The 23,714-nt window shown below is 42.0% G+C and overlaps 1 protein-coding gene across 1 annotated transcript in view; it reads left to right on the forward strand.

Annotated features, from left to right (window-relative positions):
- Positions 1-342: 342 nt before the first annotated feature.
- LOC310957642 (ephrin type-A receptor 3-like) overlaps positions 343-23,714 on the forward strand; it is a gene marked incomplete at both ends in the record, with an annotated part of 78,039 nt that continues 54,667 nt past the window's right edge. The window contains 4 exons of the mRNA XM_083928297.1: positions 343-460; positions 16,790-16,854; positions 21,830-22,030; positions 23,550-23,657. Coding sequence (XP_083784423.1) covers positions 343-460; positions 16,790-16,854; positions 21,830-22,030; positions 23,550-23,657 — 492 coding nt within the window. The remainder of the gene's footprint in view (positions 461-16,789; positions 16,855-21,829; positions 22,031-23,549; positions 23,658-23,714) is intronic.

Consider the following 23,714-nt stretch of genomic DNA (forward strand, 5'->3'; position numbering starts at 1 on the left):
TCTTTTATTACGTTTGAAGCACAATGACGTGCATGGCTAAATAAACATCAGGCTAAATTCCCTTTTTTACAGTGTAAAAAGTGTGGGTCTCCATACCACCCCAGGCAGCTGACCCTCCTTCCCAGCGTCCCCCCCCCCCACGTCCTCCACGCCCCCCCCCCTCCCACACACACACACACACACACACACACACACACACACACACACACACACACAAACACACACACGTCCTCTCCCCTGCTCGCACTCTCGCTCTCTCTCTCTCTCCTCAATCGCAGAGCCGCGCTCAACGACTCGGCACCGCTAACAGGGATGCAGCGAGGGCGCAGCGCAGCCTGAAAAATGGCACCACCACGCGTCCTGTGGATCTATCCATCCCTTTTCCTCCTATCCTCCCTGCTTCTTCTTTTCCACGCGCTGTCGCCGTGCCGAGCCTTACGGAATTACCCGGAGAATGAAGGTGGGTGTCCTCGCGGGGTTGTGTGAACCTTTTAAAGTGGGAGATGACTTGGGTTGTGCGCTGTGTTGGCGGATGGAGAACCCCCATCCCGCGGCTCCACTTGCCGGGGAAAGGAGCGGAGAGGAGCGGCGGAGACTCCCGTTAAGTGCTCGGCTCGGTTATGAATCATGCATAAAGAAAAGCTGGGAGACGGAGAGAGAGCGGGGGGACTGTTCGTCACGTTTTTCTTTTCCGAGCATACTGACATTAAATTTGTATGACATATACACACAGGCAACCCTGTCATGCTGAATGTAGAGAGGGCTGATGTGGAAATGCCACTTTCTGCATCTTTTCACATTTATTAATCTCTATAATTATAGTTCTCGCATAAAAGTAGCCTAACTTGTGAAGATTAATCCAAAACACCCCCCCCCCCCCTTAGTGGATATCTTCATTATAAAGCACTGATAGCCTGCATGTTTTTCTCTTTCTGCTGTAGCCTATACTGCCAAATAAGGAGCAGCAATTACATTAAATTTGTCACACGCTGCTGCTGAGCCTCTCTCACTTATTGTATTAACATTGATGCTCAGCCTGAAATTAGCCAATGCATTTACTCACTAACTACTCCTGACTGCTTGGTGGGCTGAAACATGAATCAAAGTGCACTAGATGGAGAACAGAGCGGTGTGCACACAAGTTATATATTTACAACACAGCAGACTGTAGGTTATTTGAACTATAACTGGAAGTGCGTGTGGGGTTTCTTTTATCTGGTTGCTGTCAGACAGTTGTGACTGGAGATGATACAGTTGTGACTGGATTGTCACTCTGTGAATCATTTCATTCGCTATTCCCAAAAGCTCCAGTCGGTCATGTTGTGTAGCTCAAACGAAGCTCTCCATCCCTCTTATGAGCTGGACGATTTGTCTTTTCTTACTCACTCGCTCACACACAAACACACTCGAATGAATCACCTCGAACACATAATGCACACAGTTGACAGGTTTGATGGCATCTCCTGTCTCTGGTTGACTTAACAGTATAAGCCGCGTGCATGTACATGCCAGCTGAATGTATGTCACAGCCCTGTGGAGTTCACACAGAACAAAGGCTCTGGAGGATATATAGGGAGCGAGATGCAAACACACACACACACACACACACACAGAAAGAGAGAGAGAGAGAGAGAGAGAGAGAGAGAAAGTGGAGGTGGGTTTTAACAGCAGGAGACAATGCATGTGAAGGAGACACTAACACACTGTTGAAATATTCATTGAAATGAGCATGAATGATGAAACCAACTGGAAGCCAAAGGAAACTCCTGTTGATTTAGATAAACGGCCAGGGGCATGTCTGAGCTATACGTATGTGTGTGTGTGTGTGTGTGTGTGTGTGTGTGTGTGTGTGTGTGTGTTTCATGTCCAACTTGAGAATGTTTGAGGTGACTGACAGGTGAGAGGGTTTTTCATTGTTAACATACTCTTTTCAAATAATCTGTCCACGTCTGTCTGAGTGCGTCTCACTAGGTCTGGTTATTTCCCTGCCCTTCTGTGTTAAGACTATTGGCCTAATTGGCACCTATAAGCCCTTTGCCCGACTTGTGTGTATATGTGAAGGGTGTGTGCATGTGCCTCAATGGGAAAGTAATCCAATGAAGCCATTTTGTCAGCCACTCTATGCCCTACGCTTACCTTGTCGGCCTGCCAGTTTTCCTGCTGTTATCACACACTCAGCTGAGAGATTGCTCTTCTTTGTGCTTGTGTGTGTGTGTGTGTGTGTGTGTGTGTGTGTGTGTGTGTGTGTGTGTGTGTGTGTGTGTGTGTGTGTGTGTGTGTGTGTGTGTGTGTGTGTGTGTGTGTGTGTGTGTGTGTGTGTGTCTGTGTCTGTGTCTGTGTGTCTGAGTGTGTCTGTGCTTTGTGTTTGTCTATGAGTGTGCATATTCTCCACCCACGTATCTCAGTAGTCGTGTTATTCCAGGAAATACTCCTTCTGAGTCTGAGTTGAAGCGAGGCTGTCATAAACAGAGAGACGGAGCTCTCAAGGCTCAATTAAGAACACAGTCCCTTTGATAGAGCTGATAGTGCTAGCGGAAAAATAGTGTTAAGCTGTCAACCAGCTTAGTTTACAACCAGAGCTATTGATCTGTTCCAAAAATGTTGGACTGGCAGTGCACGGTGCTTCCACAGAACTGATAGAATTGTTTGAAACTTCTGCAAACTGGGGGACATGAGATATCTCGGGAAAGACTTCATTCATAAGTTGTTTTGATGGAGAGCATCCTCCGAAGGTCTTTGTTATCAACAGTAAAATGATGAGGTGGAGGAGTGGATGAGTTTTTCTGCACCAGCAGAGGGAGCTCAACATACCCTCTGTCTGAACCCTGAGGGCATACTGATGTAACAGCAGGGTGGATGCTCACAGGTCTCCCATGGATCCTTTCTGTCCTGCTGTCCTCATGCGGTCTTTACTCTCTCCCCGTATTCCTTCTAACATGGTGGAACATGTGTCTTCTCTCTTTTTTGTTGTTGCTTTGCACCCACTCCATTTTTCTTGCTGCATCCTCCTCCTTGTGCAGATTCCTGGTGGGGGAAAAGAGCGGACTATTTCTATTTTTGTGTCTTCCCGCTCTCTAAATATACCTCTTCAATCATAGAAAACACAGAAGCATGACTGGGAGCCTGTGCTTCCTTCCACTGCAAGCGCATGTTGATTAGACTATACTAATAGAGGTAGATGAATAATTTAACTCAAAATTCTGCCTGAAAAGTGTGTAAATATGGAGATACAATTGAATTTATGATCGCATAATAACATGGGCAAAACATGACTCAACTATGGTTTATGTTATGGCCTTTACTGTAATCTGTAATTGGTCTTGGAACTACATTACACTTGAAGCTTTTTATTGGATTGGCCTAAGGGTGCTGGGAGAGGCAGTGCTTTGTAAGGTTAACATGAGGGTGAGCAGTTAGTGCAGAGGCAAGCATATGTAAAGCGTGCCCTTTTCTACACACATATCTTATGATTCACACAAGATCCTGACTGTGGTATAATGTTGGGTCAAAGGTCTCCTCTGGTTTAATTGCTTTAATCTATAATGGTTGCTTGTAGTTATCGGCAGAGCCATACGTCAGTAAGTGTGTGTGTGTGTGTGTGTGTGTGTGTGTGTGTGTGTGTGTGTGTGTGTGTGTGTGTGAGAGAGAGAGAAAGAGAGAAAGGGAGAGAGAGAGAGAGAGAGAGAGAGAGATTGCTACGCTCCCATGTAACAACCATGACCTTGGACAGAAGAGGATATAGATCTCCGCTCTCATCAGATAGCAGCAGATACAGACAGCAAGCAAAGCACCCTCCTGTTTTTTTCTCGACTACCACCTCCACTCCGATCCATCTCTAATCCCTTTCTTACACATTTGCCCTTCTCTCCCTCCTGGCCTCCATCTCTCTCTGTGCTTGTTTCCCCTTTTGTCTGTTTCCCCACTGTTTGTTTTTTTCCAATGTGGTGAAGTCCCTATTGCTTAACACAAGCACATATACACACATGCCCACATACTGAACACTCATCCCATCATAATGTATGATGTAATATGTATCTGGGGGATTGTCTGGTGGTCTTGGTCCAGAGAATAGTCTCATGTATTCCACCCTACAAAGCCTAAGTGCAGTAACTGCAAAAACATTTAAGCAAAAAAACATGGCTTTAAAGTTTGTTTACTGTCCCAACAAATGAATATTTGGCACATTGATGATGGATTATGGTTTACTAGCTTGCCATTTAATCATTTTTATCCAAATCAATCCTAATCTCTATACTTTCAGACCAAAAATTGTGCAGAAATCATGTTATTAGTGATTTCATTGTTACTGCACTGAGGCTTTGTAGGGCGGTATTGCCGGGGCTGGCTGATAGATGGGGTTATAAATACAGCTCAGTGACAGAGAACGATTCTGCTCTGAGGGTGGGCTTCACCTCATGGGTTCATTGTGCACGTGTATGTATGTGTATGTATGTGTGAGAGAGAAACAAAAACTGAAATTCTAAATAAAAGACAAATCCACAGGAGAGGATCTGTGAGACAAAACAAAAGTGATAAGAGAAAAGAGAACAAAGACAGAGATGTAGTTGTGAACTGAACAACCCATACGTTTTTCTGTGTTCCATTGAGCACCCACAGAGCCTTTGTGTTGTATTTGGAAGTAATAAGTGGATGTTAAATATTCAAATTCTTCTGTTTTGGTATTTTGAAGGACAAACCTTTGAAAGTCACTTTGTCCTTGTTTAAAGTTTGACATTGTGTATTCACTTCCTTGCAGAGAAGATGGATACCACTCTCATTTCTGTACACTTAATATGCACCTATAGCCAGCAGCTGGTTAGCTTACCTTAGCATAACGACTGGTATCAGGGAGACAGTTAGTAGGCCCTCTCCAAGGGTAAAAAATGTCTGCTTACCTGAGCCTTTAAAGCTCACTAATTAACATGATCATCTGTTGGATCAGTATACATAATGAATTCTATAATGACCATTTGTAGTTTTACAGAGGTGACCAGGAAGTAGTCCGGCACATAACCCCCCATAGCAAATAGTCATTTTTTCAGTGCAGCTTTTGTACATATTAAACTAATGAAATGAATTAGTGAACTTTAGAGATGCCAGGCCAGCCGTTTCCCCCTGCTTCTGGCTTTCATGCTAAGCTAAAGCTAATCATCTACTGGCTATGGCTTCATATTAACACACCTATCTTAAGAGTGGTAGCTCTGTCGTCATCTAACTCTGCAAGAAAGCGAACATATTTCTCAAAATGTCAAAGTATTCCTTTAAAGTCTATAAAAAATGTGCTGTCTTTAAACGCAAAATTCATTCCACATGGAATTTGACAGAATCAAACTTAATGTGTCAGTCAAACTGACGTACAGACTGTACAAAGCAGTAAAAGAAAAGCAGCTGGATTATATTTATAGGTATACTGTATGTGCATAAATTCAGTTTTCCATATGCAAAGAAAACCTGAGCTAAATGAACTTCAGGTGTATTCTATTGTATGTCAGTTTGTATTTTCATTTTCCACAAGTTGATACGTAAGCAACTGGATTCAACAGATTATTTCAGCTCCCAGCACTAAGGTGAACATGTGTGTGTCTTAAACAGCCAGAACTGAACTTTTTTAGGCTTGAATGATTTCCGTCGGATGCAGAGTTCATCAGTGTCAAAGGAAGCCTTCCCTCAGTGTGTAATGTCTGATGGCTACAGTGAAGTTAGAGGGCTCCCACTATGTCTGCTGACACCCTCCCCCTCCGAACAAGCCTTTTACTGCTGCTCAAATCACTGATCACTGGGCCTTGACCTCTTTCTACCCGTCATTCGAACACACACACACCCACACACACCACACACACACACACACACACACACACACACACACACACACACACACACACACACACACACACACACACACACACACACACACACACACACACACACACACACAGTCAGTCAGTCCCCTTCCTCACTTACATCCACCCCCCATTCCTACACTCTCGGTTCTGACCTTTAATTTTGCCAAATTGAATTGATTTGGTTGTTTCCGTACCTCTGTCTTTCTCTAGTTGTTTGCTCTGTGGGCAAGGCCCATGCTGCGGCTATGAAAGGCCGCATTAGCGAGCTTTACAAACAAACAGCCATGGATTTGGGTCAGTCACATATGTTCTATGTTTGCTGACCAGCGCTCCAATCTTTTCTCTGCTGGTGAACAGCAGTGAAGGTTTAACTGGAGCAAAATACCTGAGAACTTGGAAGCTGGAATTTAACTGCCAGAAAATTTCCATGCAGCTTCTTCATGATTTGACTTTACAGAAAAGACTCATGAATGTGAAAATCATCATACGTATTTCATCTGTGCATGCTTGAAATTGGTCAAAATTCATTTTTATACTCAAGTAAAGCTGTAAGACCGCAGTTATCATCATCTGAGTTTTCTGAAGGGCGAAAATTAAGCTCAAAGTGGTTGGCTTCCGATAGCTACGGAGGTCGTCATCTAAGCAGTGACTGACTACGTAGGTAGCGTTATCATGAATAGGGTAACAGTTTCTTTGTACCAGGCTGTAAACATGTGAAAATCTGGGACTTTTTAGATGGGGTTTTATGGGGATTGACTCACTTTTAAAGCCACCCTCATGTGAACATTCGATGAACTGCTGTTTTTGGCACTTCCCTGTTGGCCTAATTTTTCATCCCCGAAGGTTGCCATTTGGTTCAAGTACTTAAAAACGACCTTTTCCTGTTTTGGTTGGAGAACCTCTTGTTGTGTTTGGAACGTGTTGTGTATGTGTATTTTTGCAGAGTTCAGATGGCTTCCTGCAAGTCAGTAGGAATGTTTTTGTCCTTTGTTGACCCTGTTGGCTGTCGACCTGTATCTTCTAGACATTTGTCTTGACACACAAGGAGAGCTTATGTTATCAGTGCATGGGTATAAGATGAAACCCTGAATCCTGTAGTGGTTTGTCAGACAAAAAGAGCAGCAAACAGGGTCAGGCTAACAAACAATTCTCTGTTGGTTTGAAATGTTTTGCTAGCATAATTCTCTCATACATTTCCCTGCAGTACATCAGCCCCTTTACCCTGTTTAGCTTCAGTGTTTTGTGCTTGTTATGCTTGTTGTCTCTCTGTTTACTACCTGATGGTATAGGGCAGACAGACAAGTTGCCAGACAGACAATTACTCTAGGCGTGTATGTATATGTCATATGGGTGTGTACCAACAGCAGCAACTTGTCTAAGCACAGATTTATCTGACATGAAATTTCCTAACAGTCTCCAGTGCTGTGGCTCACTCCTGAGATTCTGGGCCAATTTACCCTCCTTTGACCAACCACTGTGAGACAGCTGTGTGCGTGTGTGTGTGTGTGTGTGTTAATGTGTGTTAATGTGTGTGTGTGTGTGTGTGTGTGTGTGTGTGTGGGTGTGTGCTCTCATCCCATCAGGAGAAATGTCACAAGAACTAACAGAGCACAAAATGTCAAGAAAAAGCCAAAAAAAAGAGAAAAACGCTCACTCTCTTGAAGAGCTAAGACAAAAAAAGCTTTATCTATCACAGGTCATTCATTCCATTCACTACTCACAAGCTATTGTTCACCAGTTCTTTAAATGAATGGTGGGATACGTCACAGTATGAGCATAGGCGGTTGTGTGGAGGCGTATGTGTCTGCAGTTAGTACTGCAAGGTGTTTCTGAATCCTCAAGGTCTCTGGTGTGTGTGTGTGTGTGCGCATGTCATTCTGGTTGTGTGTGGATGTGTTTGTTGCTCTTTGCACTTGATGAGTACTGGTGGAAGAAGCTTATTAAAAAAAACAAGTGTCTGGATCTCTCTGGGTGTCACAGTTCAACACCGTAAGCATTCAACCAGGATGCGCAGACAAACCCGTACACGCACCCCACATGCACACACACACTCCAGAGCCTCTTCAAGCGACAAACTAGGGCAGTGCTCCTGTCATAGTCTGTCAGAACAGCATCTCTTCTGTTCTGCTAGTGCTGCCAGCGTATATGAAATAGCAGGGTAATGTATTTTCTGCCACAATGGAATGAGGAGGAGGTCCAAAAATGCAAGCTCAACTAGGTACACTTCATCACATACATGAATATTTGCAGAAGGATTTTTAGCTTTGCTCGCCATCTGCCTTTTGTGTTGCCAGGTTGGTTTTTTTTTAGGCTTTGGATGAGGTTTTCAATAAACAATGTGTGTCTCTTTTAGAAATCACGAAGACAGCTGCCTTGGCAAAGGGCTTCTTACATCACATTTTTACCCATTGGTGACTGCATTGTAGAAGAGTGTTATCTTGACTTATTTTTTATTTAGGATTAGGATAGATGTTTTATATGTTGCTTTATGTGTTAATAAACAATGTAGATGTCCTGTTTGTCTTGTCTCAGTTTCCTACAGAAGGTTTCTTTTGATAACCTGAATAGGCTTCCTCTTTGTATCAGTGTCTTGCACAAACATACACAATAAAAACAGATTGTATTGGTCTTTAATTTTTACTTGTTTTGACATGAAAGATTTGATAAAGGCGGACTCGATTTGACAAAAATCTTAAGCATTCATGACACCTCTCTTACTAATCTGTCATTTGCACTGGTAGGGTGCACTCACATTTTGCCCAGTTGATTCCTGTTGTGCTTAAGCCCAATTGTCCGATTATCAAATCATTGCAAACTCTTTGGCGGCATTTTTTAAAATGTCCATCGTGGGGAGCAGTCGCATATCAATTGACGTCAGGACCGCCTTTTATGCTCATGCTCGTACATGTGCAATCGTGCCGTGCCGAAACCCACCTCTCTCAACCGCGCCGAACACGGTACGAATGGTTAAGTGCAAGGAGACCCTTAAAGACAGAATAAGTGGGATTTCTTCATTGTGGTTAGTGAACCCAACATTCAAAGCTTTCACAGCCTCCTCCCCAGCTCAACAACACCAGAATCGCACGTCCCCTGAAATTTACTCTCAGCTTGGCTATATTTGTGCTTTTTTCACATCTGTATCTGCAGTTTTCGTAACTTCCTCCTGGATGTGTCACTTTGTAAAGATCATGTATGTACAGTACATAGTATACTAGTATCTTGATGATATGATAATTGTGGGTTTGGGTTTCTAAATACTAAACATAATCATACATTTGTTATGGTTGGGGTGAATGGAAAATATATTTATGAAATCAAACTGGTTCATATAAAATACTTTACGTCAAAGCTTATTAATATTTAAAATCGAATCAATCAAAGCAGTCAAACATTTATCTACTATGTTTTGCAACTGAAGCGCAAATGATTATATTATTATTTTCTCAATTATATTTTGATGCACTTTTCTATCAACTCATGATTCAAACACCTGACTACTATTTAGCCATGCATGCAATACCTAAGTTAATTTTATTGGTGTGTTTCACAGCATAAGCTTTTTACCTCCAGTGATCTGTTCCTGTCTATCAGTCATTTGTATAGCTATAGGCTGTTTCATAATTATCTATACAATTCAGTCCAATCCAATTAAATTTTGTGTTTATCGAAGTGTGGAGGATCAACATTACATTTCTCTCAACAGAATGGGAAGTTAGAAAGCTGGGGTAATTGAACTGAATCAAAGAAGAACCATGATTAGAATTTAATTTAAATCCATTGAATTATTCATATACACATTCAGTTTGCACTTTGCAGACAGCTATCACACTCAAAAAAGAATAACATTTTCCCTCTTAAATATTGCTCAATCCCATTTCATCCAACCCAAAACTCTTATTGAAAAAAAGGAAATTAAACATATTGCAGATTAGGATATGCCTGCTTTAGGGAAATCCCATCCCACGCACAAATACAGCACATACCAGAGTATGAAAATGTGAAGCGTGAAAACAGGTGTTTGCAGTTTTGCTGTAAAATCTTTCACATTTTAAAAGCACTTCAATGTATATTTGGGGTATTGGATTATGTTTCCGGACACCTCAAAACTCCTTTTTAAATAAATGGAAGATTTCCATCAGTGCAAACTTTGAATTTAATCATCCAAATATTAGAAAACAAATTTGATACACAAGTGTATTTTACTAAAGATGTTAAAGGATTATGGACGTCAATATTTGTGTTCAATTATGGGTATGAACATACTTCACATTTATATGTAATCTTTTTTAATTTTTAGACAAACGGCCCATAAACACTTCAAAATGAATGTTGAATTTACTTTATATCTTGTCACTGACATATTTTTTGCCTGTGTCCCAATGAAATACTGACCATAAAGCTTTTCCTGTAACATACATGCAGGTGCATGATAATTCACCTGATGCGATGCATTTATGTACAGTATGTATTCAATATTTTCTCCATATGGAACTATGTCTTGTATAGAAGACGTCCAAAAGCACCACAGACAAAAGACGTTTGTGTATAACAGAATAATGGAAAACAAAAGTCCCTAGAGATAAGGATAGAAAGGCTATAAAATAACACAGCATAAATGGCATGAATGGAGGGTGAGAGCGCAGGAGAGAGAGAGAGACAGAGAGAGAAAACTAAGAAAGGGAAGACTTGTGAGCCTCTGGTGGTTTGTGGATGAGTGGAGAGAGGACTGGTAAAAAGACAGCAAGAGAGAAAAAGTAGCAGTCTTGATATGACGCCAGTTTGTTCCTCAAGTTCAGAGCTCAACTCTTCCCACTCCTTTATCCTGCTCTCTGTCGGCCCGTTTGTTGCCCTGACAACACACTCAATCGCTGAACTGCACTCTCAGTGGAGTGGAAGCAAGGGATGTCTGTGTGTGTGTGTTTGGCGGTACAAACACTGAGATATCGGGTGAATATTTGTGTGTATGCATGTGCAATTTTAAAATTGCATTTAAAATTGATGATGATCTGATGATGATGATGATAATCCATTTAAAATTGTATTTATTGCATCTGGGTGTTTTTGAGCACACTAAGTTATCTCTGTATATGGAGCAACCTGTGAAGTGTTGTGACAGCTTATGTGTATTTTCTTTTCTAGTTGGTCAAACTTTGTTTTGGTCAGTGGCAGTGTCTTTCTGATGGATTTCATTTAATTGCTCAACATTTATGAAATATACACACATTAGCTTTCTTGCCAAGAGATGGATGAGAAGATTGATACCACTCATGTATGTACACTAAATATGCAGCTACCGCTCAACAAAATCCCGTCTGTTCGCTGTCCTGGCTCCACAGTGGTGGAACGAGCTCCCCACTGACAGGACAGCAGCAGCCCTTACACAACTGCCGTCACAGACTGAAAACTCACCTGTTCAGACTGCAACTTGGCCCATGAATCAATAAAAAAAAGATATACTATATATATAAGAGAGAGAGAGAGATAGATAGAGAGAGAGAGAGAGAGAGAGAAATAATCAATGTAGTATTTTTTGCTTATTTGATAATTTCTATGTCCTCATTATGTACATGCTTCTTGCACCTTTTGTGTGTTGTTGAATGCACTTATTGTAAGTAGCTTTAGAGAAAGCAGCAGCTAAATGAATGTAATGTAATGTGTCGCCTGTCTTCTTTGTTTGTCAGTGGTCATTGAGGAGAAATTTCCGATTCTGGGAAACAAGTACCATAAGAAGATAATCCTGCAAAAAAGGAGAATAGATATAGGCCTAGTTCACTAGTTCAAAATTATTATCATTATTATATTTTTCGGGGGGGGGGGGGGGGTATGCAAATGTTTTAGTATAACAACATAAAGACAAGCACATACACACACTTTCTATTACCAGAAGATTTCCTGCCACAAGAGCACCTTGATTACTGTGAAGTGTAGTTGTCAGCATTTCCTTGCAGCAGGAAACATAACAACTTCTGGGGGTGTGGGGACACAAAACCTGGGTGAAAATGGCTTTAACAAAAACAATGAGGCTTATACATGTAGTATCAGCATGCCCCCCCTCCCTCCTTAACGTCTACCAATGTAATATTTTTGTAATATTTCTCATTACGTAGGCACATATTAGAGTCTATATTGAGTCTGCGTGGTGGTCTTATTCAGCTTGGTCTTTCTCATTGTGGCACTGGCACCATCCTAAGGTGTGTGTGTGTGTGTGTAAGCATCCCGGTCTCTTTATGTGCCAGTCTGGCTGTTGGCAGTGCTGTTTGATTCTTGGCAGGTGGATCACAGCTTCTTGCAGCCCAGCTGAAGGAAGCTGAAGCTGTGGAGAGAGCTAAACAAACAGAGAAGAAGCAGAAAAAAAGAAGAGGGAGAGACAGACAGACAGAGCAAGACCCCAGAGGGAGGAAACATGAGTCAGAAGAAAAATAGACAGACACAGAAGGAGATGAACAACTAGAGAAAGATGGAAAATGTATTTTTCTTTCTGCACACGGTTCTGTAGTACAAGTACTGTCTTTTCAGCATTATATTGCGTTTGTACAGGAATTTACAAATTCACATCCTCCACCTTCTCTGTCTCATCTTTCGCTCCTAGAATGTAAACCTCACAGTTTGGTGCTGAAAATCAATAAGACAGCACATCTCTCTGCAATCGAACAACACTCACAGTAATCAGGACACACATACATGTGTGTGGATCTATGCATTCATGTGCGCCTGAGTACATTTGTTTGGGTTGAAGTGGTATTTTCAGGTAGAACGGCTGATCAAAGACAGATATATTTTTGTTTGTGTTGTCCCTGAGTATGAATAATAATGTCAATGAATAATCCTTGAACCTTGAAATTTGGAAGGTGCAGCTCACCATTAAGTGTGTGTGTGTGAGTGTGTTTGTGTGTGTGTGTGTGTGTGTGTGTGTGTGTGTGTGTGTGTGTGTGTGTGTGTGTGTGTGTGTGTGTGTGTGTGTGTGTGTGTGTGTGTGTGTGTGTGTGTGTGTGTATGTAAGAAAGAGAGAGACACTGGTCATTCGATCGAACATGTGCCTGGCCTGAGTGATGAGCTTGGTGTTTTTATTCTGGGCCAAAGCAGACCTGGACCAGGCTTAGATTTCACACACACACACACACACACACACACACACACACACACACACACACACACACACACACACACACACACACACACACACGAGATTCCTGGAGAAAGAGAAGAGAGAGACTGAGTGGGAGCGTTTAGAGGTGGATCGACAAACATATAAGAGGTGTAGCTTTGTTTTTGTGTTGGGGAAGAAAACTTTGTATTTTCACAATTTCTCCCCATCTTTCAGACACAATCACACGCACACACAAATACATCAAGTATATGCATACTGGCTGTGTCAGCAGACAGGAAGCTATAGCTAATACATAATTGATGAGTCCAGTTATTGATTACAAGTGATAAGTGTTATTGACAGGAGGTGTGATGAGAACAGAAAAAGTGTCGATGTGTAGGTTTATGTGTGTGTGTGTGTGTGTGCGCGTGTGTGTGTGTGTGTGTGTGTGTGTGTGTGTGTGTGTGTGTGTGTGTGTGTGTGTGTGTGTGTGTGTGTGTGTGTGTGTGTGTGTGTGTATGTGTTTGTGTGTTTTCGCAGGCAGGCTGCAAAAATGGCTTTCATATATGGAACGGTTTCTGTAACACATTGGCTTACTACACGTTAAGGCGAGTTTATACATGATGAGTGAGTTCACGTTTTGCCCATATTCCAAACATTTTGGGAAATACACTTATCCACTTTCCATGAATTAGGTGAGATGATCTGATGACTCTAGTTGGTGAATTTTACTTACAATTGAACAGAGAAAGGCTAGCTGTTTAGACCTGCTTCCAGTTTGTTCAGTATGCACGGCTAAGTCATGCTACTCCTCCAGGCTACAGGCCAATCCTTTCAGAAATTTGTGAGCACGACTTTCAGAACATAAAACTGAGGCATGGTAGTTGGAAATTCCCAATGGTTTATTGAACTCACTTCATAACCACACAGAGAAAAGAGGGGAGAATGAGATAGACTGGAGGAAAATGACATGAGTTTTCAGTCCATAAATTGGCAGTTTAGAGTGAATGAAAGCAGTTATAGTTCAAATAAAGAGGTGAAATTCACCTCTTTACCCCACAGGAGTAAATAGGGGCAATTTTTTTAGTCGAGGTAGTTACAATGTGTATATAACCAGGGCACTGTTTCTGGAAAGACACACGAGTACTGTTTATACTGTAAATGGAATTTTCCTTTGTTTTAAGCACTTCAAATTATGTATTTATTTAAACTTGAGTGACCCGACCTTTTAATGTATTGCACCCGGTTTTAGTCTTTGTGAAAAACGTGAAGTTATTGAAATAAGTAAGACATAGACACTATCATTAACTCACTTTATGTGACTCACAAATTTGCTTAATTCCACTAAGCTTACTGATGCTTTTATCTCTGACTGTCCGCCCATGAAGTTAAGTCGGTTTTATTTATATATCCCAATATCCCAAATCACAAATTTGCCTCAGGGCTTCACAATCCGTACAGATTCTTTTGCACACAATACCTCTGGCCTTTTTCAACCCTCACTTTGGATCAGGAAAAAGCTGTCTAAATGGTCTTTAGTCTCTCTGAATACACACATGGGCTGCAGGCTGCCTCTGACCTTTTGCTGCTCAGCACCTCTCCTCCACTGTTTCTGTCTCATCCCTCTCCTTTAATCCATCTCACCCTCCCTCTCTCACCTGGGCTCTGCTGTGCAACCTCTCTCTCCACTTCATTATACCGTGTGCACTATTTTCTCAGTAGCTGCTTTCTCGCACAGACGCTGCTGTGTGCACCGTGCATACGCACATGTACACTCACTAATACAGCATGACATGCCTCCCTGCTGTCACGGTGTGCTGAGCTGAAGAGAACGACTGGGATTCAGTAAAGGCTGATGAACAGCATGGGTGGGAGAGGAAGTGAAAGAGGGAGAACGATGGGAAAAGAGGAGGTTGGACCAATTTTACAGTTCCTTTGTTGTACCTACAGGCAATATGGATACACAGAAGGGCTTGTAAACACTTTGAGTCCTCTTCAATTGAGTGATTAGTCTCATTTGCATTCAGGAGGGCATACTCTGTTTTCTTTTTTACCTTGGAATAATTTTTCCAGGTCACAGCTTAGAAAAAATTGGATTGAAAAAGAAAGCATGCTCTTTTAAAGTGATGCAGTCGTTCTAAATTGCGTCAGGTCAGCGACTCCTCCGTCTGATCTATGCAATGAAAGCATAGGTTCAAAGAAGTCGATAGAGGGAGGATAACCTGAAAGAGCCACAATGTGTGATTGAGAGAGTGAAGAAAGAGAGAAGCAGTCTCTGCAGATGGATACTGATTAAATATTGATGGTCAGTGGTGTTGAAGGCTTGATTAGGGCCTAACTGAGGCAAACCACACAAACACATACACACACACACACACACACACACACACACACACACACACACACACACACACACACACACACACACACACACACACACACACTACACACACACACACATGCACACAGGTGGCGAACCTTACTCCAGAATCTGAGCAGGTTTTCATCATGTGTCCCGCTGGTCAACCTGCCACCTTCCCCCTACTTATTCTCACCTTCCTGCACGCTCCCGCCACTCCCTCCTGTCACACAGAGATCACACACACACTCCGGAAACAACATGTACAGAGTCAAAACTACATTCATCCTACTATTGCACTTATTAAGTATTACATTATTTCATCCCTTATCTATAGTGTTATCCAGACATGGAAAGAGTTTCAGTTTTATGTGCTGAGGTTTTACGATATCTATCTACAGACGCAATATCTGGACCTGAAGCCACAGACCATGTTTTTATGGGGACTATTTCTTCCATAGAGTCATATGAGAAGTGTAAGATAAGTGAAATGTGGAGTCTAATCTCTCCTGTTGTTCTCGTTATTATAGCAGCTGAAGGCTCTAATTAATTGTACAAAAATAACACATGCCCTTCACAGGGGTAATGAGTATAAGCCGCATTCAGATGGGGAGCTCCGGCAAAAACGGCAGTGCTCCCATTAATTTTATGTGGGTAGTAGGTTTAGATACAAAGAACACAACAGGAAGTCACACAAATTGGCCACTTAAGTGACACAGCCACACAACCCTGCGACGAATCGCTGTGACTGTTTGTAATATACTGCGAACACAGATGAATCGTGAAGTTGTTTATGCTGCAGGTATGGTTTGAGAAACATTTAAATTTGAAGTTTTATGCAGCGCAAAAAACTTTCATCACAATCCATTGTGAGCACTTTGAAATCAACTCGTCCACTCTGAATACATCTTCTCTGTCCTCGAGTTTCAAGTGTTTAATGCTCATTTTTCAAGCCTATATAGGGCGAGTGACATTTTGGGTGGAGTATCAGTTTAAAGTATGAATTGTAACTGTAAAATACACTCTTGATTATTATACTTGCATCTTAATGCTGTCCCCTTAAACTATGAAAGCTGTAACAGACCACAGTAATCTTAAAGTTGAAATAATAATAGGTTTACCACTGCTTGTGATTCTGTTGCTGTTGTACATCAATACAACAAAGGACATCCTTGTATACAACATAATAATACATCTTTTATACGGAAGGTTTTGATATTATGTGATGCTTTCAAGACAGCAATATCTCTACACCGTATTAGGAAAACGTTATCATTGTTTTAAGATGTGTGTGTTCCTGCCTGTTAAAGGGAAGGTTTTCGTTGCCACCGTACTCTATGGAGGAATTGTTGGGTCTATGTAAATCATAAATAAGTCATAGAGTGTGGTCTATTGCTACTCTGTTAAGTGTCCTGAGATAACTTTTTTTATGATTTGGCACTATAAATAAAATTGAATTGAATTGAACATGTTTGTTCTCTTTCCTCTGTTTTCTTGCAGTTACATTGCTGGACTCCATGTCGGCCTTGGCTGACCTGGGCTGGGAGGCTTACCCTAATGAGGGGGTGAGTATATGCAACACAACACAACACACACACACACACACACACAAAAAGAAAATCTCTCTCGCTCTTTATACCAGAGCTGGAACCAAAAGTATGATTCTGATCACAACCGGGTTGTGGTTTGTGTTGACATGTTTTATTTTCAGGGAACAAGCAGGGGCCCAGAGCTAGCAGCGGTAGCACTGGAGTGTGTGTTTTAGAGAGCACTGGGTTCTTGAGCGCTCCTTGCTAAATCGGGAGTCTGCAGGGGGAATTTACAAATTATATCCGCTGTGCTGAAAACGCTGTGGCACTGAGGCCTCCATTTATTACGGGTTGCGATTTTTGAGGATGGAGTTAAGGGACAGGGTAAATATTCTTACATAAGAGGAGATGTTGTGTACATGTTTGTGTTATTTGCATTTGTGTAGTGTGTGTGTGTGTATGTGTGTGTGTGTGTGTGTGTGTGTGTGTGTGTGTGTGTGTGTGTGTGTGTGTGTGTGGGGGGGGGGGGTTATGTAACTAGCCTTTTGCAGGTATAGGGACCAAGGGATTCTGGAGTGCAGCCACCATGCATCAGAAAATGACAGCAGAGCAGTGAGAGGAGAGGAAGAGGGCAGGAGTGTAGAGAGGAAGAACGACAAAGTGCATTGAATAAAGAAATAAGAGTGGGTCCTGTATGTCACTCTAGTGCAAGAGCTGTTGAATGGTGCTGAATTAATTCTATTTCCCCTTGAGTCACACTTCCTCTCCACTATTCAACATCAGTGTGTTAAATCGCAGGATGCCACACAGTGTTTCATGGTTGTGCGCAGCAAAGAGACGGCTGAAGTGAGCAGAGCTACAGTATGCAAGGTTGTTTTCTCAAGAAATTACGGGTTTCAAGTTCACTTTGAAATGCTCTGATTGTTTTGCCATATTGTGTATATCGTATCTTTGATAGCACAGTGTCATTGTAATCCCAGTTTCTTCACTTTGGGAGCAGACACATGCTATGAGCTGCTTTATTGGACAAAGGGAGTTATTTAATTGGTTAAATCTGGTAAATTATTTGCTTTCATGGTTCTTTTTGTTTCTCATGGTACATGAAGACGATGCTAACTTCCTGCTAGATGAACATCTCATTTCTTCAGTCATTGTCAGTTAAAAAGACAAATGCATAAGTCTAAACTGGATGAAATATAGCTGCTTCTGCTTATTAAAATAGGCACACCGTTTACTCCAGATAGCCATGACTTTGCGATAAAATCGTGTTTGTTGTCTCTGTCCGCAGCTAATCCCGCTTATCTCTTGACCCATCAGCCTAAAACCTTTTGTGCACATGTATGACTGTATGCACAAGATCACTCATGGTTGTGGTGCTTCACAATCTTTGAAAAACCTATTTTATCAAGGCTTTAGGCTAAAAAAAACCTTACTTATGCTATTGCCGGGAACATTTGGCATACATGGCAAACAAAGAAAGTTAAGAAAAGTTTGTTCTTATTTTGAAATGGAGCATCTGCAAATTAATTCCGTACTGGATATGTTATAATCCACTAAAGTCAAGTTTTTGTTAAATTTGCCGCCACTTTATATCTGTTGTTTTTGAAGCTCTTTGAGAGAGGGTAAGTCACGTCATCATCTGCACACATTCCTGCCTGTTGTCTGACTCATACTCTACCTGCTTGGCTTCATGGCTTTTTTTTGTTTATATGAGCATGGTTTAATGACACAGAGCCGCACTAAGCCATGAACATTTCCCCTTACACAGAAGATGGTCGAATGCTTTTATCGTGAAAGGAAATGTCACTAAGTTAGTGGAGCAGAAACAAAGATCAGTTTTATGTACTGCAGAGAGAGTGATAGGAGAGTGACAGACTGAGAGAAGAAAGGTGCCAGGGCTGCGAGAGGGTCTTATGTTTCATAACAGGAGGATTATCTAGTTGACCTTTGAACTATAAGCCTGGGGATTGGTCTCAACGAGAGGCAATTCCCACCAATCTGAGACCACTGTCTACCTGAATTAGTCCAAAACCACACTTGACCCCTGCAGGTCACGCTTAATCCAAGCCGTGCAGGGCCGGATGTGCCAGAGACTGTGTGGAGCGACCCACTTCTGTCACTGGGCAGGGGTGCTCCTCGTGAGGGACACAAAACAGATACGTCTTAATGATGTTTGAAAATAGAGGGGCCCCACAGCGTCTCCAGACACCACCACCCCCACCTTCCTCTTTCTTCATCTTCCAGCTCTGTTTCTCCTTCTCTTTCCCCACTCCTCACTAAGCCAGAGATTGTTCCAGAGTCGGGGGCCAATTACATCCTTGTAGGTGTACCCATCAGATGATTGCAGAAGGAGGGATATTATGTTAAGCCGGGGAATGGTTGAACTTAAACCCTGATCCGACGTCTCTGCTTCACTTCAAAGCAATCAAGCGGGCACCGCGCTGATTGGCCGAAGTGATTGAGGGCTCACGGAAGAGGGTTTCATTCTGAATGTCGATTAGTAACTGAACCAACACAGGCAACAGTTTTCACTCTATGTGTGCACATGTGTGTTGAGAGTAAGAAAGAAAAGGAGCTTAAACTCTTCAGCCTATCCAAACATTTTCCCAGTTGTGCTTTTGGTCGATTTTTCTGTCAGGCAGCTGGTGCATCATTAGCAAATACGAGGACGAGCAGGTTTTTTTCATGTTCACAAACACACCTGTCATTTGCACCAGGCAAATGTGACAGTGAACAGACTCGCCAACTAGGGAAATAAGTTGCTCACTAGGAAGTGGCAGTAATCCAGCCACTCCAAACTCTGCCTACAAAGAAATAAACAAAGACATCATAAAGCCCTCTTTATCCCTCAATGACTATTCCCATAAATGCTTTAATCACCACTCCTCGGGGACTCAGCTTTCTGTGTTTATGTGTGTGTGCGTGGGTGCGCGCGACCGTCCTGTGATGTCCGACTGGTCTCAGCTCTGCACAGATGGGTCCATTTAGCTGCCAGGCTCGCCTGCAATTTACTAACATTCATTTCTCGCTCCCTCTCTTTCTCCCTCCGTCTTGTGTTTTGTTCTTTAATTGAATCGAGTGCCCTCAGTTGTTGTGTGGACATAATGTTGAGCAAGGCTCCGATGACACGTCCTTTATATATGTAATCTTCAAACTCTTAACTAGCTGTCAGGGACATCTGTGTCAGCAGCTTAAACAATCGTCTGGCTCTTCTTCTCTCCATTTTCTTCCTTCTCTCTGTCTGCAGTTAAAGGACTGTTGGGTCAGGATCAAGAAAGAGACGGTTTTGTTTCAGCTCAAGTTCATACACAGTAGACGTTTCAGTGCAGGCTGTGGGGGATTAAAAGCATCTGAGTGTGCAAGAAAGAGCTTGTATGTGTTTTTTTACGTGGGTCTGTATTTGCTCTCAAGACTCGGAGGTGAAATGCATCAAGCTTTTGCCGGCTTGTTGAACCATCACATCTGATTAACCTCAAGAATCCAACCTTAGCTCGAACTTCACTTGTCTGAAAATATTTCTTTGCTCCTTTGTTTTTTTTATTGGCCTGTCTTTTCTCTTTTCTTTCTTCATTCTTTTCTCTTCGCCTTTTAGTTCACCTACCGTTTGACCTTCATTTTAATTCAAGAACACGTTATGGATGACGGGTAGTTAGCCTGTGGGTCTTGTGTGTGCACATGTGAGTGTGTGTTTACATGGTTGGACTACTGTAAGGTCATATGTGCTCATCACTCTGGAGCTAACAGCTTCAATTTCAAGACAATGACAGAAGCTCAGAACAAAGATGGTGGTCCTCATCCCTCACCACAAACTAGGACTCATCCAGTTTGTGTGCGTGTGTGGGTCTTTGCTTAAGTGTGTGTGTTCAATAAAAAACAGTTTGCTTCCCCTTGAACGGATCAGATATCTTGAAACACTGAAACCACATTGGTTTATTTTCATTTTTCTTTAAGGAATAGAAATGTTCTCTTTGTGTGTGTGTGTGTGTGTGTGTGTGTGTGTGTGTGTGTGTGTGTGTGTGTGTGTGTGTGTGTGTGTGTGTGTGTGTGTGTGTGTGTGTGTGTGTGTGTGTGTGTGTGTAGATAGAAATGTTCTCCTGCTCATGCGAGAAGTGTTCTCAATTACTGCCTTAGTCAGAAGTGGAAACAGATGGTAGCAGATGACGGGAGACAAAGTAGCTCTGTCCTACCTACTCCTTCTCGCTCCCTCTTTCTCTCTGTCTCTCTCGTACACACACTTCTACCTCTTAAGCGCTAAATCACGCATTCACTTTAGAAAAATATGCTCACTCTATACACACGTGCACCATGGACAAAGACAGTCCTTCAGTCATCTTGACACAGATCATCACTCATACTCACCCAGACATGAAAACAGAACATGCAGGCTTAGCGTCGGTTTGCTCTAAAACCACAGCTCATTGAACTTGGGCCCAGTTTCCCATAAGCAATGTTTGGACTGAGATCTCCTTTGTCCATTGACTGCCGATTGAAATAAGACGATCTCACAGCTGAGTGGTGCTGTTGTCAAGCCCGCCCTGTACTGCTGAATGTCACTCTCTTGGTCTTTGATTTGTAATATATATATATATTAGGTGAAGGGATTTCCCCATCACCACAGACACTCCCCAAACACTAACACACTCTTTTGCACTCTCCTTTCCTTTCTCCCTCTCCTCATCCATTTATCCCCTTTCCCCTTCACCTCTCTTCCAACCCACTTTAACACTTCTTCTTACATGGCTTCCAGTATTTCTGGATTGGAAGTCCAATCAGACATTTCAGCTAGAATAAACAGCCACCTCTTTCTCCCCGGAGCAATTTCAGTCAAAAGCAACTGGACTTGGTTATTTGTCTAGGAAGAAGTTTCACCTCTCATCCAAGAGGCTTCATCAGTTCATGTACGCATCTGACCAGGCTGGGACTGGTCTAGTCCAAATGAAAACACTCACAAGCTATCTCTTTCGTCTCTCACTTTTACCCACTCTCTAAACCCCCTTTTTCACATCCTCAGTGGGAGGAGATCAGCGTGATGGATGAGAGGAACACCCCAATGAGGACCTACCAGGTGTGTAACGTCATGGAGGCCAACCAGAACAACTGGCTGAGGACACGTCACATCAGCCGAGAAGGAGCGCAGCGTGTCCACATTGAGATCAAGTTCACCCTGAGGGACTGTAACAGCCTGCCCGGAGTCCCTGGGACCTGCAAGGAGGTGTGCATCCCTTCATATATACATACAAACCCTCACAAGATGCAAGCTTTTGAACACACAAGCAGTAAGGTGGCAGATAACAAATGTCCTTGCATCTGGTGTGTGTGTTTTAGCCCTCCTGTTGAATTTGTGCTGCAACAGTTCTTGCTGAGCAATTTTGACGAGCTCCATGGGTGCTGGAGTGAAGCTGTGTGCACTTTTATTAGGAGGGAAGCGAGTAAAAACAAAAGACACATTTTTACTTTGGAGATCAGTGGCACAGGAGTAAGTTTGATTTGAGACATGGTGAAGGCAGACATCTTCTGGAGTCTGGGGTTTGTTTCAAAAAAATCACTTCTGCAAAGACATTATTCTCAGACTGTGCAGTGCTCTTAGCCTTTTGGATAAAATTGAGTTAATGTTAATTTAATAAGTATTTCTTACACTCTTCACTTCTCAAATGGATTACCAACCTAGCAGATACTGTACATTGCATTTTTCATGAAAATTATTTCATTACAAATTGGAACAAATTCAACGAGCGGCACACACAATGGCCACTTTGATAAGCATGCTTAGCTAATCAGCTAAATCAGTGAATTAACTTTTAAAACCACTTCTCTGCATTTTCAATTAAACCTGTCTGATCTTCATATTTGATCTGATGCAATTATGCTGTACTGTTTGCTTTTGCTGCTGTATTTTATACTGCAGCACAAAATCAGACAACGTTGAACATTTATATACATACATGTGTATACAGGTTTACACAATACTAGCAATATAGTGAAATTAACATGAAATCAGTGATAAGGAAGAATATGTGTTCACACTCTACACAGAATATTGGATGATTGTAGTATGACAGCATGAGTATATATGTCAAAATATATATAAATGTAAGACCAGTCAAAGGGGGTAGTCTTTGTGTGCACTATAAAAACTTAAATCTCATATCAAGGCTTATTCTGCACATATATACTACATCGCACTGCAGTGCATTTTACTTTTTATGATTTTATTTTTCAATCTTTTCTATTCAATACTTACTCAACCCAACACACAGATGGAAGTCCACTTTGATGGCTGATGAATAGAGAAATAGACAAAAGGCCGGGAAAGAATGAAATGAGAGAATAGCTGCAGAATGAATCAGTCGCTCTAGAGGCTTCTTTCGGGGCTCCTCATATATTTTAACTTCTAATATTTTTTTACGTTTTCCCCCGTCCTCTCATATCAGCCTGATTTCATTGCTCCTCTGTATTCATTTCTCTCTACTTTGTCTCCCCTCTGTACCCTTGAATGAGCAGTGGCGATAATATGCGAGACAGTACAGTCAGAGCTGCACTTTCATGAAACTGCAGAAAGTGTTGCTTACTGGCCATCGAGACAGATGGGCTGAGATTTAAAGAGAAGCAGCATAGCTGGAGAGCTGTGGGGGCCTTGTTAAAATGTATATTGGGTGGACTTTCTCACGTTTGTCCGGGTAGTTTTACAATGTTATTCTCAGTTTCAAAGTTGATGGATGTTTGTCTTTCAGACATTCAACATGTACTACTATGAGTCCAACAATGCCAACCTGTGGTTCATCAAGGAAAGCCAGTACGTCAAGATCGATACTATTGCTGCAGATGAGAGTTTTACACAGGTATGGACACACACAAACACACACACACACACACACACACACACACACACACACACA

This window comes from Echiichthys vipera (assembly GCF_963691815.1).
Source record: "Echiichthys vipera genome assembly, chromosome: 15".
Taxonomy (NCBI): domain Eukaryota; kingdom Metazoa; phylum Chordata; class Actinopteri; order Perciformes; family Trachinidae; genus Echiichthys; species Echiichthys vipera.